Genomic DNA, 17,189 nt, shown 5'->3' on the forward strand with positions numbered 1-17,189 from the left:
CAGAGAGCACTTGAAAGAATTATTTCAACCACTCAGAAACAAAAGTGAGAATATTGTCTTGTTATGCAAGCTACACAAAGACAACGTAAAAAATGAATAATGTAAGAAAAGGGTAAAATTCTGGGCTAAAGGCAGAAAAGGGCAGTATTGCTTAAAGAAACACCATGAAAGGGGATGTTCAAGAAAGTAAAAGTACTTAATACACAAAGACAACATTTCCTGGAATCTCACAGAGTAGTGGAAGCAATGAAGCACATACAGGACAAAGAAAAGTCAAAGGGAAAAATATGAACAAATGTCATTTAAAAATTGTAAACCAAAACCAAAATTCATGTGATGGCAAGAAGAAAGTCTATCAGAAGAGTAAAGAAAAATATTATTAACAGTGAATGGACAAGAGCTGAGAACACAAGCCGTGAGAAAGATGACCAAGAAGTAAAAATATCACTGACATCTGCGATCAAGTGAACAATAGGAGACAAAGCATTAACTGAAAAGATGCAAGGCAGCCTGTAGAAAAACAAGAGATGAGCAACACTGAGGGGAAAACGCAACAAGTGGTATTCACATTGTAATTTGTTTTGGTTCATGCAACCAGTTCTCTGTTCCAGTTTGGAATAGAGATTTTCTCCGTGTCGCAAGCTTTCTATTGGGGAATTAATGAACAGATTAAAAAAAATTATATATATAATAAAACTTTCCCCCCCCCTAGCTTCAAATGTCATGTTTAATTTAGCATGAATTAAACATCTGCATAATATTCACTAAATACATAGACTTTTTTCCTTGGTTTCGTACTATCATCTGTCACTTTCCAAACCTAAAAATATTCCTTCTGATTTTTAAATCATCCACCATTAAACAGGACCTTTTAAAACTATAAAATATTGGTATGTGTAAAAGCACAGATAATCCTACCATTAATAATGGGGGGGGGGGGGGAGCTAATAGGACTGTTAGACTCTAGATTCATAACTCGTGAAATAAAGACTGTGTTTGAACAGCTTTGTTGCTTTGATCGGCTGCCACCTTCATATGCAAAGAAAGCAATACAGATATCTTTCTTTGAACAGCAGTGGGGAAAAAAAAAAGTACAGTGTGTACCTGCAGGAAATCCCATTACATTGAATATTCTGTCCAGCTGGTCATGGTGATAAGGATTACTAGTTTTGATATCTTCTTGTCGACAATGGAATATTGGCTCTGATGTTAGCAGCTCTGCAAATATACACCCTATGGCCCAAATATCTTTAAAAAAAAAAGGAGAACAGGAAAACAAAAATTCAAGTGAATCTTTCCAAAAGCATTTTGGTGAGGCAGAATGTTAGTTTTCAGCTTATTAAAATTTCAAGTTTGTTTTGTAGAACTGCAACACTCCCTGGACTTCTTTTGCCTATCAACTCAAGTACACAATTCAGTAACTACAGAGGAGCAGAGAGAGTAGCATACAAGTTCTTGTGGAGTTTAAAAGTGTAGTTACCAATTATTGCTGAGAAAATTAAGGAAAAAAATAACTAACAGGAAACTACTTGGGTAACTGCCCACATAAAATACAAATGAAATCAACCAATATTTAATCCATTCACTGCCATACCGTCCCCACCAAGAGATGAGCCCTTTCTGATCAGCTATTGGGTTTAAGAAATACTAAATGACCCCAAAAACACCAAGATGAAAAGCAGTGAGACTGGAATAAGCCAAATGCTATCTACAAAAGCTTGCAGAAAGAGAGCAAGAAGAAAATCCATGCACACATACCTCACCAACCCATTAGATAATATTCATTTAAAAATATACCCAAAACACCAACCAAAACCAAACCAAAGCAACCCAACCAAACCCTTTCTGTTATACTCAAACCTGCAAAACTGGATAGACTGAATTTTCCTGGTTGTCTTCCTGATTCTTTTTCTAGTATATGTAAGTGGAACTTAACATACATAAAATAATGGTAGACTGAAACTTGAATGAATGAGAGAAGTTCATGAACAAGGGCAAAAGCAAATGAAGCAGAGAGCACAACCCCATTACTCAGTGTTTGTGTACAGACAGTTTTTATCTATGCTGAAAAAAAATCATGTACTGAAGGCTATGACCATTCATGCAGTTTCACATGCTGCAAGCAGAAGGAAATGCCAGTGAAGGAACATGCAAACAAAACAAGAGAGAGACATTTAAAGGAACACAAAGAAAGGTATTTAATCTGTGAAAGAAATACAGTATCAAAAGATAAGTAGATGAAAATACATAGAGTCACAAACATCAGAATTTCTGACAAGAACTTCAAAAAATAGTGGCTACAGTCTGACAAAAGAACTTCTGGTTATAGAAACAACAACATGTATGCCCACAGACAGCCTCTGTGTTTGCTGCTAAGTAAGCAGAGCATTGCAGGGGAAGTTATTTCCCCCAGAATGGTTGCTAGGCTTTAAAATATCTTTTAAACCCAGCCAGAAAGAGAGACCTTTCCAGTCCTCTTCCATACAATCTCTCTCCCCCTTCCAGGGCAAAGCTGTTCACACCTACTAAAGGTGAACATCCCTCCAGTCTGCTACGGGGCTATTGCCTCTGTCCTACAGTCACAGTCCTGAAATGGCATGGGACTGGCAGAGCTAACTCAACTGTGCCACGCTTCAGTCTGCTAAGTATGAATTAAGTGGTGAGGAGGGTCAAGCATTAAGCTGATGTGACTAACGCCATCCTCACCACATCTGCATTGTCATGTTTGTTTTATTCTGGATATACCTTACACAGTGTCACAGCCTTATCTGTTGCATGACTGACCACATCTCACTACTTCAAACAATTCCTGTTCACATTTATGCATAGAAAGAGAGGCTAAAATAGAGCTTATTTTTACACTTCAGTTTCAGTACAGCAAATATATTACTCATTCTACACATTGCTGATTTCATCTGTTTATTACACTAGGCACAAACTTACAATAAAATGAATGCTTTGTGTCTAATCATTATATAGATTCTACTAGTAGTTCAGAGATGCATCCATGGTTTGGCTTTGCCTCTAACAGCATTTACAAAGTCCTGTGTGAAAGCCACAAACTTGAACTGCATTGCAGGGCATGTGGAGCCAGCACCCAGAAACACTCCACTCATATATAGTCAGAAATCACAGTGAACTAAACAATTTGTCGAAGTCTAATATTACTTCAAGAAAATAGTAACATACCTTTAGCTCAGCTACTGTCCTTAGCGCTATTTAATGCCTCAACACTAAAGCACAGTCGAGATGAAGAACAAAATGGCACATTTTTTCCCCATTTTACTTACCAATAGCTTTGGTATAATGCCTCGCTCCAAGAAGCAACTCTGGAGCTCGATACCAGAACGTTACAACTACCGGATCCAAGTCTGCTAAAGGCTTCAGGGGTGAATTAAATAGTCGGGCAAAGCCCATGTCAGCTGCAAAATTCAAAGAGAGAGGCTTTAAAATTTGAGGAAAACCACCCTGATTTTTTTGTTGTTTATTTTATACAAACTGTTCACTTGTTAGTGCTACCATCACTGCTAAACAAAATACAAATGTGGACTGTAGCAGGTAAGAATTCTGTGAGCAGATTTTCTTACAGCTTTGGCAGAAGATACCGGATGTCATGACCTACGAAGTATATCATTATAAATCATTGCTAACACGAGCCATTTAGAACCAAGAATTAACCACTGTTCTGAAAAAGCGCACCAACTCACTTCTCAGGACACTGGTGAATCCCCATTCATTTTACCTGATATTCTCCAGTAAAATATTCCATTATTACAGGATGGTCTTTCGAGAAGCATCATTTTAAAAAGTGAACAAAATGCAGGTTCTGCAAAGGTTAGAATGATTTATAATACATACATGCACATCATCACAAAAGCTCCCTCCTCATCAGTTAGCTGTAGCAAAATTTCCTTCACACAAAACCAGCAGCTAAGCCTACGGCATCTGCCTCTCTGCTATTTTCTGCCAAGACGTATTTCCGGTATCAAGATACAAGTACTAAATAACATTTAGGCTATGATTTTATATGTCTGTTGGGGGGGGTTATAGTATTAAAAATTGCCTTTTTTTAAGAATTGGTCATATACCAATACAAAAGCTGTCTGAGCTACCAAATAAGTGATACAGGAAAACACGGGCAGACTAAAACACGCGCCTTCTCCCACCAAATCACTTTCTGAACCCACCAGTCCCCAAATCACAAGCCAGAGAGACTCTGTGGTGCGGGGAGATACACATGCTGAGAAAGGCTCAAATGAAACAGGAGGAGTAGCCATTCTGAGGGAAAAGCAGCTGCAGGTTACAGCTCACTGGTTGAGGGAAGGCTGCAGTGCAAATGTGGGGCTAACTCGACTGCACAATCTGAAAGCTCTGTTTTTCATAAGCATTCCTATTTATGATTGTTTTAAAAAGAAGCATTTTACAATAGTCTACATTAAAATACCAACTACTCAAGGTATGATCAATCCATTAGTAACTATGAAAAAAAATTATTTGCAGAAAGTGAATTTATGACTCAGATGACACAAAAAGCCTATAAAAATGATTTTAAGTTAAATACCAGTTATGTATTTTTAAGAAAAATTAGTTACATTGAAAAAGTGGAAGCCCTTGGTATAGGTGGAACTTCTGCATTCTTCTCCTGCTGTGGCAATATCTTAGGAAAATAAGAAAAAAAACCCCCTACATTTTGACAACACACTTAGAAATGCAGGGTTCCCCCTCCCTCTTCCCCCACTGGGAATGGATGGCTCAGAGGACTGGTGGTCCCATACAGAATCTTTCACCTGTCCATTAACAGAGTCTGACTAAATTTAGTTGTGCATTAAGTTATTCCCAATTTAATTCAAAACTAAAAATTAAGAAATAAATGGGTGGTCTACGTGCAATAACTAGCAAGTAGTTGTGTACAGCAAATATCACCACCACGGCTGAAAGCAAATGTGCCCAGAGGATGACATAGAGTCTCAATTTTGGAAGCAACTGCTTTGTGTAGAGTAAGGTAGAGTAAGCAGAAGACATTTTCCCTTCTGCTGTCCATGTCTTGTACAGAGAAGTCCTCAATCTCTGCTGTCAACTTTAAGCCTCAGAAGGGCATTAAAAACTTTCAGGGTAGGATCTGCAGAAGTGTTCAGCACTGGTCCATCTGCTCCTTGTATTTCAAAGGGCAAGGGGAGGACTAGAGCAGCACTGAGCGCTTGAGGAAAATCCTAGCCTGAATCATTACACTAGTGATTAACAATGTCGTTCAGATAAACAAAACAGTAAGAGTACAAAGCAACAATGCAGAAGAATAATCTCACAAAAGAAAGCCAAAGGGAAGTGAAAAAGACCAACCAGGTTTAGAAAAACCCAGTTTTCAAAAACCTTCCAAACAGGGCTGCATTACCGTAATATATAAGCAGACTGTGCATTAGCAGTTTGCTATCAAAGCATTGCCATGCTAAAGCACAGCCTGGTATAACTTATTACTGTTAGAATACAGTTAATGTTTATTTATTTATTTAATTTAAAACAACTGAAGTTCTACAAATTATCCTCTCAATGTGAGCAGTAACTCCCACCAGATGATGTTACAACAGGGGGAAATGGGTTGCGTCCTTCCTACTCTGGTACACCCTGGGTTGAGCATTTAGCAGTAGTTCTGTATTACTATGTTTTCTGGACTTTTAACATCCCTTGCCTTGATATCCAAGAGACCTGTCTACCCTTTCAAGAATGTTTGGTAGGCTAAATGCCACCTTTGACTCCATTATGAAAATTTAAGGTTTGTAGCAATGAATAGTTCCCTATTTAGATTTTATAAGCAGCAGCAAAATAATGTCATGGCATTAGAGGGGTAAAGGGTGAACATTTTAAAATCCCACTTCTCTCTTCTCCTTTCCCCCTAGCTGGCTGTCATCTTTATCCCCCATACAAAAATCCCCCACCCCACACAAACACCCACTTAAACAGAATATAATGACATTTTCCACTTCTTACTGATGAGGCTACAGCATTTCATCATCAGAACTGATGGGGCTAATATCAAGAAGCCAGTCACTCAGAAAACAGCATTTAGGCAATGTGCCCAGGCACATACTAGTATTACAGTGACTACTTTAGATGGTACAACGGCACCTTCAGAACATTCTAACTTAAATGCTACACTGGGACTTATCAAAGATATAAACATACCAATTTTTACTCTTCCTCGCTCAGGACCTTCACCCATAACTAAAATATTAGCAGGTTTCTGTGGAAAAAAAAATAAATATACAATACATATACCACGATAAACCTAAACATTAGTCTCTGAAAAGTTAGTTAAGCTTTGTTTTGCCAGTTTTAAACCAACTTTGATTTTGATAAAAATGACAAGTTTCTCTATCACCAGAAAGCTGTGCAAGGACCCAAACACAGACTCTCCCTGACAGCATGTTGTTTGTTTCTTTTTGGTGTTTCTGCACTCCAGCAACACGCTTCCTAACTAACCCCCTGGTGTCTGTCCTCAACTGGCAGGAGTTGCAGTTGCCGACCAACCAAGACTTCTACCAAAGCTGCCCCAGATCTCTCTGGTGGGAGGCAGTCCCATTGCCGCCTTCATTCCCAGCACAGGGTTGGGTGGCCAACTCTACAACATGCTTTGTCCAGGGCTATTATGAACATTTGCAGACATTTTACATGAAAAGATACCTGAGTAAGATACAGATTCAACATTATCACATGACTTCATAATGGAGATAAAAATCATCTAGATTAGTCCTATTTAGAAGCACATACTAATTCAGATATCTGCAAAACTACAAAGCATTGATTGCCCTTTATTAGAATAAACCTTTATTAGAATAAACCAAACCAGGTTGGAAGAGACCTTCAAGATCATCATGTCCAACCCATCAACCAATCCAACCCACCCAAACAGCTAACCCTTCTTTTCTTTTTCTCTCCATCTTCCTTGTCTTTTACTGAAGAAGCGAGTTAAAAAATTGAGGTAGAGTTCAGCTGGTTAGAAACATAACCCACTCATCACTACTTCATTCTGTATTTTCTGTCATCCTGCTTCTCATAGTCCAGTCTTGGCACCTGCGGTCAGAAGATTCCTAGATTCCTCAAACACTAATACTGTTTATACAAATCAAACCTGCGCTGCTTATTTTGAGAGGGGGAAAAAAAACAAGTCAGGAAACTCACAACTAAAGCTGAAAATGTATGCTAGTCTTGTTTTGAAATGAAGTGGTTTAGATACTCATTCATACTCTACATCCTGGACAGAAGCTCCTGCTCAGTTGTGAACTGTGAGAATACACAACTCTTCCTTTGCTTCCCCAGTTTAAACTGATCTGGAAAAAAACAAAGGCACCCTGGCAAAACAGACTACCTAAGAGTTAAAATAAATCTTAACTATCTTAGTGTGATTTACAAAAGCATTCCAGGAAATTCTCAAGTCTTCCTGAACCTATCAGGCTCTGGTGGAAGTACATTCAAAAAGACAAAAGACCACAATTTGATACCTATCTAGAAGAAATTAGTGCTGTGTAAAACAAGGTACAAAAAATACATAATCCAGTACAAGGTGTCCTTGAGAAACTTAATTACTGCTGTTTATGGAAGGCAACAACATGGATTTCTGAAACAGTACAATCCACATACAAAATACATAAACAGAATTTGAGGTGTTGCCTCTCTTCTCTGAGAGCAGCTTGAAGACAGAAGAAAATGTTACAGCCTAACTATGATTAAAAGGTAAAATACATCCCACTGTCTTTCCAACAGCAATAACAGATCCAACTTGTGCTGCATTAGCTAAGCAATATGCAAAAAGACTTGTGTCTGTCCCACACCAACACATTTCCCCCAGTGTTGGTGTTGGGGTTCCCCCCCAATAAAAGCATACACTCCATGTCAGTACTGCTTCATCACAAAACAAATGCAGCATGTGGGCATACACCTCACACTGCATTCCATCTTGATTGTATCTAGAAACATCCTAGAAATAAACAAGCAGCACACAATCTTTAAATTCAGAGTTCATGTCACAGTTCAAAGCAATTCAAACTACTAGGTAAGCAAACAATTTCACCACAGAAGTGATTCTATCACTAGGCTGTGACTCCGAGGAAATATTTGTGTTTTTTACAAAAGCTCTTCTCAGCATATCTGAGGGGTTAATAAGCTACATGCCTAATCAATATTCCTTGGGTAGAGTTACCAATACATTACACAGCCATGACAATTTTTCAGATAAACAATACACTGACCTCAAGTACCATTTCCTCCTCTGCATTTTCGCAGGCTGATAACACTCCACAAAAATGCTTGCAGCGTCCTCGTGATGTTTTTTTACCTTAAGATATTTTACGGCCTGGATTTTGACAGGGACAAGGAGCCATATTCACACACAGACTCCCTTATGCCAGATTAGCAACGAGCAGAGCACTGAGTAACAACTCCTGCCCCAAAAACTCTTCCACCCTAAGTACAAACTAGGCAACAGATTGTAAAGCAAAGTACAAAGATGAGACAATGCTAGCGAACAAAATCAGTAGCAACAGGCTGATTCACATTCAGATTTTTTTTCCTCTTGGCATTTACAGAATATATTTTTTTTAAATACAGGCAATCTGGAAACTCCATAAAGAGTCTTATAGGCCACAAAATAAAAAAAGCCCTCAGGCAATCCAGAATAAGCATTTACAGCAGTTCACCTCTTTCTCGAGACAAAGGCCCTGCACTGAAACAGTTCTGTTTGAAACAAAAGGATTTCTACAAGACAGAAATATTTGTATAGGCATATCACTGTAAAGATACATTTGAAGACTTTGAAGTCACAGTTGAAGACTTAATAATTTCAAGATCACTGGTCTTATTCTGAAGGCTCTCATTCCTAAGAAGCATTTCATCAGTAGGCTGGAACATCATCGTTAGTTGAAAACATCTTTTTACACACAAGACCATTAATCAGTATTTAAATTCAATCGGGGAATATTTACCAGAAAGCAGTGTAGGGACAGTACTGGTGTTCCTAAAACATAAGCATTTTGAAGACTCCCTGAAAAAAATTCAAGAAGACTTCCTGAAAAACACTCCACAAATATCAGAACTCAAGTCCACCATCTGGAGGAAAAAAAACCAACTCCCCAGTTCTGTCTCTGTGCGCAACTCATTACATATTAAAAATGTATTTGTAATGAAAAATAAGCAGGCACTAGAAACAGAAGGGAGAAATCTGGACATACTTCAGTTTCATTTCTTAAATTTCAGTCTAATCATCCAGTGAAAATTAGAAATTATTCAAAGCACTTGGGCTGAGCAAGTGAAGAAAAAAACGGATAAAATCTATCAGCAGTTTTTGCCTTGTGTCTGAAAACACACTACTTCAAAAACAGCTACCTTCTTTTATAATTACAAGTAAGCACCTTTAAAAAGTCATTTCTTTTTGTTCCAAAAGAGGCATATTTACTTTTGCCATCAAGCGAAATAATTTGCTCCTGCTGGATAAAGGCAAACGAGAAAGCTGTTATGAACCTAAACCAAATGTGAGGAGTCATGCACCAATGTACAGCTGAATACTTTGGAGACCAACAAAGCAAGTTTTCTGGCAGCTCTGTACAGTGAAATTTAAGAGAAATTGCTCTTCTCCCCTCCCTCAACATCCCACTTCAGCAGCAGAGGAATAATTCATTCCCATGGAAGAATGGACTCACGACCATAGCACAGCACTAAATCTTATCTTCACCTACATCTGGCCTTGTCAGACTCCTTGTGTGACTCCTAGACAAATTCTGACTTTTTGCATTTTATCACTACTACTACTGTAGAGAGAACAAAGTCCTCACTGAAATATTTTTTAGGTACTTAAAATTTAATCAGAAATACTAAGAATCAGGCTAATTCCAAATAAAGGAGCTAAAAACCACCCAGATGCTATACCAACAGGTTTGTAGATCCACAACGGACTTCAGTGTCACCTTCATCCCTCTGCCTGACCTGGCCCACAGTACTGCTCTCTGTTCACCCACACCATGAAGGCTTTGATGATGAAGGCTGCACAATTCACAGGCAGTCTATTTCACTCATCTCTGTTTCAGTGTTTTTCCTGTCCTTCTAACTCCACAAATGAAATTGCCTCTTTCCTACACACCAGCAGAAAGGGCAGACAACTACTCCTTCACTGCAAGATCTTCTTACACTTCTAAAGTTCTACAAATCTTTTCAGGCTACCACCTAGATTAAAAGAACTCTCTTCTGCTCAGTGGTCCCTGGTAGGTTGGCTTTTTTTCTGGATGTATGATCATTCTTCTTGTTCCCCTCTAGCTGTTCTGCCTTGGTCCACCTATTCTTCTGAATCCGAGTGCTGCAAATTACATGCGGCTCCTGCTGAGGCTTCACTGATGCTAAACACAGCAGAGAGAGAGTCGGACATGCCTTGCACAGCATGTTCCACTCCATACAATCCCAGTATGGTATCTTCTTGTTTCTCATTGTGAGTCATGTTAAATTTGAGCTATGTATTTTCTGATACTTTTTTTTACTTACTAAATAATTGTTCCATCTGAACAAACACTGTAGTCCCAGCCTGCTTCTTACCATACTGAAAATGCAGTCAAAGGAGAAACTCAAGACTTTGCAACTCATTTAATGCAAATGCAAACAACACGACAATGATTCCAACCTATGTCTTGATGAGATATAATTGTATCAAAAAAGACAGCATTCCTGTTGCTCACAGCAAGTTATTCATAAGAGTGGGAGATGATTACTTACTCAATGTCAACACACTAGATGTCTGGAACTCAGGAGATACTGTCTCATGCTGCAGGAAAGGCATTCTGCTGCTCGGTCCTCTTTCCACTAAGTTTTACTTATCAAAGCAGTGAGGAAAAAATTGTCTTTTTGGACAGCTTAGCCATTGTGATCTTTGACATTTCTTACTTTCAGCATCAAACTAGGTCTGTAAGAATTATCATTCCACATTTTTTTGCTACTAGGCTGTTTCTGAACTCAGTTTTCAAGGGTTGATTTTAACTACAGCATGAACAATTAACCAAATTCCCTTGGAATTATCTATGGTATTGTAACATACATGCTGCCTTCCTTCTCCCTCCATTTATCAACAGTTGGCTGTAGTTCCATATATACTTATGAACAGATTCACTTTGTTAAAAGTGTCCATTTTAGTACATGTTTTAAGGCTTTAGTATCATCCTAACCAGGTTCTATTGGGATAGTCCCATGATAAGAGTTTGGCTGCTGAACCATTACTGAATAGAGGATTCACAGTGACGGGTTAAGTCACACCACTAACTTTTGTTATATACTAGTATTTGTGCATCACTGACGGTTGTGCCACCAATTTTCCAACCATCCATTCCACTCATTTCTACCTGTGATGAACCAAGATCATTCAAAAAGGTAATACATTGAATTTTTAATAAGCAACTGTAACTTTTAAAGAACAATACCAAGTCAAGTACTTTTAGCCTGAAATTAGTTCACCTTTCCAATCATGGCCCCAGCAATGATTCTTGGAAGATTAATACTTTGAAGCATTATAGTAAATGATACAGGAATGGATTGCACAATCCCACAATCATTAAAAAAAATAAAGAATTCAAGTTCTTCAGCTGTATGTTGAGCAAGTGCCTAAGAAGCATGAAACACAGGTTGGACTCGGTGATCCTCGAGGTCTCTTCCAACCTTAGTTATACTGTGAAGTAAGTACAAAATGTTTTGCCATGAAGGTTGTAATTCAATAACATTAAAAAAAACAACTAAAAGATAAGAAAAAAAAATGTTTTGAAAGGCAACTCTAAGAGCCTGGATGAGCACTTTTGTGACTTAGTGGTGGAAATCTTAATATACTGATGTGGTTTAATGACCTTGTAGTTATGCCCTCAATAAGAAAAAACTATGCAGGGAAAACCTACTGAACCTTCAGCTGGCCTTGCAAAATTCACACGCCGTCTCTGGGTCTATGAACCAGCAAGATATTTAAGTTTCTTAAGGCACATCTGTTTTAACAGTCTTGTTGATCTTCAAGCAATCACATTTGCTTATTACCAAGGTGGGATGCTCCCCTACTGCAATCTAAGGAATTGAAACTGACATTTTTGGTTAAATACAATAATTACATTATTTCCACTTTGAACAAAAGTGATTATGTCAATGCTAAACAGCACTCTAGCACAATGAAAGTGTCAACAGAACCACATTCAAATGACAGTATCAGCTCTTTTCGGAGGATAATTTATTTCCTTGAATTCAGAGATGTGCATTCACAATTAAGATAATTTTCATTCTATTCATCAACTGATTTGCAGCTTGAAAATAAACGGATCATGAAAAGACCACTACAAACACCAGTGAAAACACTGGCTTCACAGAACTCAACATGTATTAAAGCTAAACATCAAAGCCATCCTTTTAATTACAAAAGCTTAAAAAAAAAAAGTGAAAAGCACTGGAAATTAAGGAAATATATTTTAATACACTGTGTTAAATATCATCTTATACAGATCTCAGAGCTGTTAAAAAAAAGAGACAAACACACACCCCCAAGCATCTAAATACAATTGTCATTAGAATTACTGGCAACAGCCAAACAAAACCAAAACCCTAGAGTTATCAAAGCACACATGCTCAAAAATTTTATAAGTACAGAAAGTATTTGGATAGGATAGGATACCATGCCTATGCCAGGGAACCCTTCTGCTAGTTCCCATCATGATATTTTCTCTCTGTTTCAGCCTGAGGAAAGCTGTTAGCCTCACTATTGTATTTTTATGCTCTGAACACACTCCAAGAATTTCTCTTCTCTTGCTGTCACTCAATTACTGCCAATTTGGGGCAATGCAACTTATTACAGTCTGTACATTGCCTCATACAGAAGCTTTCTAACACTTTCACTGGAAGACCAAAAAAATTCATTACACTTTTCAGGCTGAATCTCCTACTGCCTAAAAATGAACATCAGGACAAGCTGAAGGACATGACCTTCTACACTAAGTCTCCAGGGAAGGAAAGGTGGGTATCGTAAGTAAAAATGTTATTTCAGCAGGAAAACCTCACATGTCAAATATCATTAAGACATCATCCAAAACCCTAATAGCAAACATAATATATTAAAACAAACAGTCTTGCAGAAACTTACTTCCTGTGGATTTTGCTACACAAGAGATTACTCTGTCCACAGGTCAGGATGTCCATAGGACTGTGGATGCTGTGTACACATCAGAGCAGGATCAAAGGCAAGAGGACAGTGTGCACAGAAATTGGGCAGTTTTGTTTGGGGGTTTTGTTGACGGTGGCTTTTGTTGTGGTTTTGGTTTGGTTGGTTTGTTTTGCTGGGTTCTTTTAGGTGCTGTGCTATTCCAAAGAGAATTCCATCTCCTTTTTCAATTTAGAGTTCTGCCTCATAAGAAGAGATTTTGAATGGGTAATATAACTACTGAGCACCATTTTCACTCACTCATTTTGTTGAAGCAGCTTCCCCAGGTTGCCAGGCATTCAAGTTGTGCTGCAATCTCATACTTCGTAATACTTCCACAGAAAAGAAGGAAACTGCCTTATTTACTCCTTGGTTTGCATGCACTTGAGGTAGCCTATGTCATTTTGCTTAACAGCTCTATTCTACCTCCAGTTTTCCTTTAACTAGTACTCTGACTTTCACATCACCCTACTGGTATTGAATAATACAGAACTGTTCCTGTTCTGGAGAAAGAAAAACAGAAAAGATGAAAAGCCTACACAATTAATACTATCCACTTTCCACTGGTTGTCTGGGCTTTGTTTGTGTTTCCTTGTTTACCTCCTTTGCATACAGAACACACAATACTTGAAAAAACACCCCAAAGGTGAAGCTTTGTGCCACTCAGAGCAAATCAGATAAAGCCAGGAGTTCAAATAGACCAAGCTTTTACATGGGCATAAGTGTGCCCTTTTTATAAGGTGAATTTTTCACAGGCTACTTTGAAGCTGCTCAGATTTAAAGTTGCTCAAAAGACTTCTTTCTTTTCTTTTCAACTTGTCTATATTGTGAGTATAGATCATGCACACAGATCACTGCATTTGCTTTCTATTGCAGGCTATTTCCTATATTTTGAATGATTTATATTCCTACCTTCCACAGCATTTTACACAGTGATAACTTCACTATAACTTTAAGAAGGTATTAAGTACTAAAAAAACCCAAAACAACAATCCTAAGCTGCAAACTGCATCTAAGTGTTCCTAAAATCATACTCTAGGGTTTTTACTAAACCTTACTAGAGAGTTTTTATTAAGTAAGCTTACTTCAAAGGTACATTTATGATCAAAGAACTCCTGGTTCTCCACACCTCTTTCATGTGAAAACCAAAAGTGATGTTGATTCTTTTTCTGTCTCAATAGTACAGTTTGTTACCTTCACAATGGGAATTAGATCTAAAGTTTCTAGAATGCCTTTTCTCTATACAAGTCTTACCTCTACTTCCATTTATGTATCTGCATATGAAAGTTAGATAGTTTACTGCATGGAAATTAGTCATTGGAATGGGTTGCCCAGGGAGGTGGTGGAGTCACCATCCCTGGAGGTGTTCAAGAGCAGATTGGACGTGGCACTTGGTGCCATGGTCTAGTCATGAGGTCTGTGGTGACAGGTTGGACTCGATCCACGAGGTCTCTTCCAACCTTAGTGATACTGTGAAATGCATTGAGATGACTGAGCTAACCTGCAAACAGTGAAGGACTACACATTACTCTTTCCAACTCCATAATCAGTATCTGGACATCTTGAAAGGCCAGCACATTAAAAGCCAGCCTAATAACACCCAAACCCCCAAACTTAAAGCTATAGCAAAAAAAAAAAAGCAAGGTAGTACAGTCTGCCCACCAGTTAACACACTAGTAGCCCCCAGGTTTCATAAGAGACCTTAAATATCATCTAGTTTCAAACCACATTGCTCAAGGCCTCATGCAAACCAGCCTTCAACACCTTCATGGAGGGAACATCCATGACCTCCCTGGGCAACCTGTTCCAGTACCTCACCACCCTTTTCTTCCTAATATCTAACCTAAATCTACCATCCTCAAGCTTAAAACATTCTGTCTTGAAATGTCACTACAAGCCCTTGCACAAAAACCCCTTCCCAGCTTTCTTGTAGGTTTCCTTCAGGTACTGGAGGGCTGCTATAAGGTCTCCCCCTAAAGCCTTCTCTTCCAGGCTGAACAGTCCCAGCTCTCTCAGCGCATGCCTGTAATAAGTGCTCCAGCCATCTGATCATCTTTGTGGCCCAGGATACAGTCGGCCTTCTGGGCTGCAAGGGCACATCACCAGCTTATGTTGACTTTTTAATTAACTGACACCCCAAGTCCTTTTCCTCAGGACTGCTCTCGAGCCACTCCTCAGCCAGCTTATATTTGTGCTTGAGATTTCCCTGACTCTGGTGTAGGATGTTGAACTTGGCCTTGTTGAACCTTCATGAGGCTAGCATAGGCCCACCTCCCAAGCCCGTCCAAGTCCCTCAGGATGGTATCCCTTCCCTCCAGCACGTCAATTGGGCCACACAGATCTGTATCATCTGCAGACTTGCCGAGGGTGCACTCAACTCCACTGTCTGTATTGCTGACAAAGATGTTAAACAACACTGGTCCCAGTACTGGCCCTAACTCAGGCAGGACTTCTACTATTAGAAGGATAAAAATGGGTTTGGGTTACAGAAGTGTTTCATGCCCAAAGCTGGTTACAATTTGATGATCCAATAGAAATACATCTTTCATTCTACAACTATGCAGCTTCCAAAACTTTTGGGGATACATCACCTTCTTTCCCCCTCACGAAAAGAAAAGGGCACCACATCCTCCCACTCATTATACGGTTGTCAAGATACCTTGCCAAAAAATTCCTCCTTGGTTGCAAACACTTTGTGTTTTACTGCTTTAATCACATTGTTCCTAATTCTGTATGAGCTCTTTGATCCTTCACATTCTTTTAACACACCTGCTCCCGCTACTGCCCCAGCTTCCCCTCTATCAATTTGTCATGAGCTGGATTTTAGATTTGAAGATGTAGCAATGTAATTTTTCATAACAGATCAAATGGTTAAGATATGCACAGAATGACTGAGATTGGAAGGCAGCATTGGAAACCATCTGCCAACTTGTTGAGGGTGTGCTGTGTCCCCTTGTCCAAGTTAAACAGCACAGAACCAAGTACCAGCCTTTGGGACACTCCACCAATGACTGGTGTCCAGCTCAACTTTGTGGCACTGATCGCAGTCCTCTGAGCCCACCTATTTGGCCAGTTTTCAACACACCATTCACTTCACTGACCTGGCCTATACTTCACTAATTTGTCTACAAGGATGTTATGGGATGCAGTGCTCAAAGCCTCTCTCAAGTAATCAACACTCACCACTCATCCCTATTCCAAGCTAGTCATGGAAAGCTTTCAGGTTGGCTAAGCATGATTTCCCTTTCATATATCCATGCTGACTGCTCCCAATCACCATCATGTCTTCCAAATGTTTTGAAATGGCCTCCAGGAGGATTTGATCCATCACCTTCCCAGTGATCAAGGCAAGAATGACTGGCATGTAATTTCCCATAGCATCCTTCCTGCCCTTCTTGAAGACTGGAGTGACATTTGCTTTTTCCTCGTCACAAATCTCCTCTGATTGCTATGACCTTTCAAAGACAGTGGCCTCAATGATTTGCTTATATGAAGCAAATGATTTTATAGATCCCTACAGGATTCTCCATGGTGAATTCAAAGAGATGCTTTCTGCATCTCTGACTGGAAGGCTGGTGGTACTGCAGCAACAGAATCTGTATTCCTAGCTTCAAATCTGCATTTGTACAACGTTGACAGACATGGCTCAATGGAAATCCTGACCAAACAGGTCATTGCCAACAACAACGCCCAAAAAGAAAGCAAGCCAAAAGGATTCTCATTCACACAGCAGTTCAAGATAAATAAAATTGAAAACCCACACAAAACCTCACACAAAAAGAAGGCAAGTTTGTTTGGGGTTTTAATGGGGTTTGGTTTATTTTAAGTCACTGGCATAAGCATCAAATGCGTAGTCTGATAGCCGCTTCTGACCATTTCTACACTTCAATTACTGGCTTGAAAGTTTGTTCTAAGATCACTAAAGAATGCTCAGAAAAGCAGGAAAGGGAGTAGCCATGCTCCCTGTAAATAGGAGCATTAAAGAACACCAGCTAATGTT

At 39.0% G+C, this 17,189-nt stretch overlaps 1 protein-coding gene across 3 annotated transcripts in view; it reads right to left on the reverse strand.

Annotated features, from left to right (window-relative positions):
- CDK8 (cyclin dependent kinase 8) overlaps nt 1–17,189 on the reverse strand; it is an 88,752-nt gene that overhangs the window by 20,083 nt on the left and 51,480 nt on the right. For 2 of the 3 annotated variants that reach the window (XM_068143607.1, XM_068143599.1), the window contains exons 5-7: nt 6,178–6,235; nt 3,291–3,422; nt 1,105–1,248 (exon numbers count right to left, since the gene is read on the reverse strand). In XM_068143607.1, coding sequence (XP_067999708.1) covers nt 1,105–1,248; nt 3,291–3,422; nt 6,178–6,235 — 334 coding nt within the window. The remainder of the gene's footprint in view (nt 1–1,104; nt 1,249–3,290; nt 3,423–6,177; nt 6,236–17,189) is intronic. The other variant, XM_068143615.1, reaches the window with a different exon arrangement.

Source organism: Melanerpes formicivorus, unplaced genomic scaffold, assembly GCF_026170545.1.
Source record: "Melanerpes formicivorus ecotype bairdi unplaced genomic scaffold, bMelFor1.0.p_v2 SCAF_1, whole genome shotgun sequence".
NCBI classification, from domain to species: Eukaryota; Metazoa; Chordata; class Aves; order Piciformes; family Picidae; genus Melanerpes; species Melanerpes formicivorus.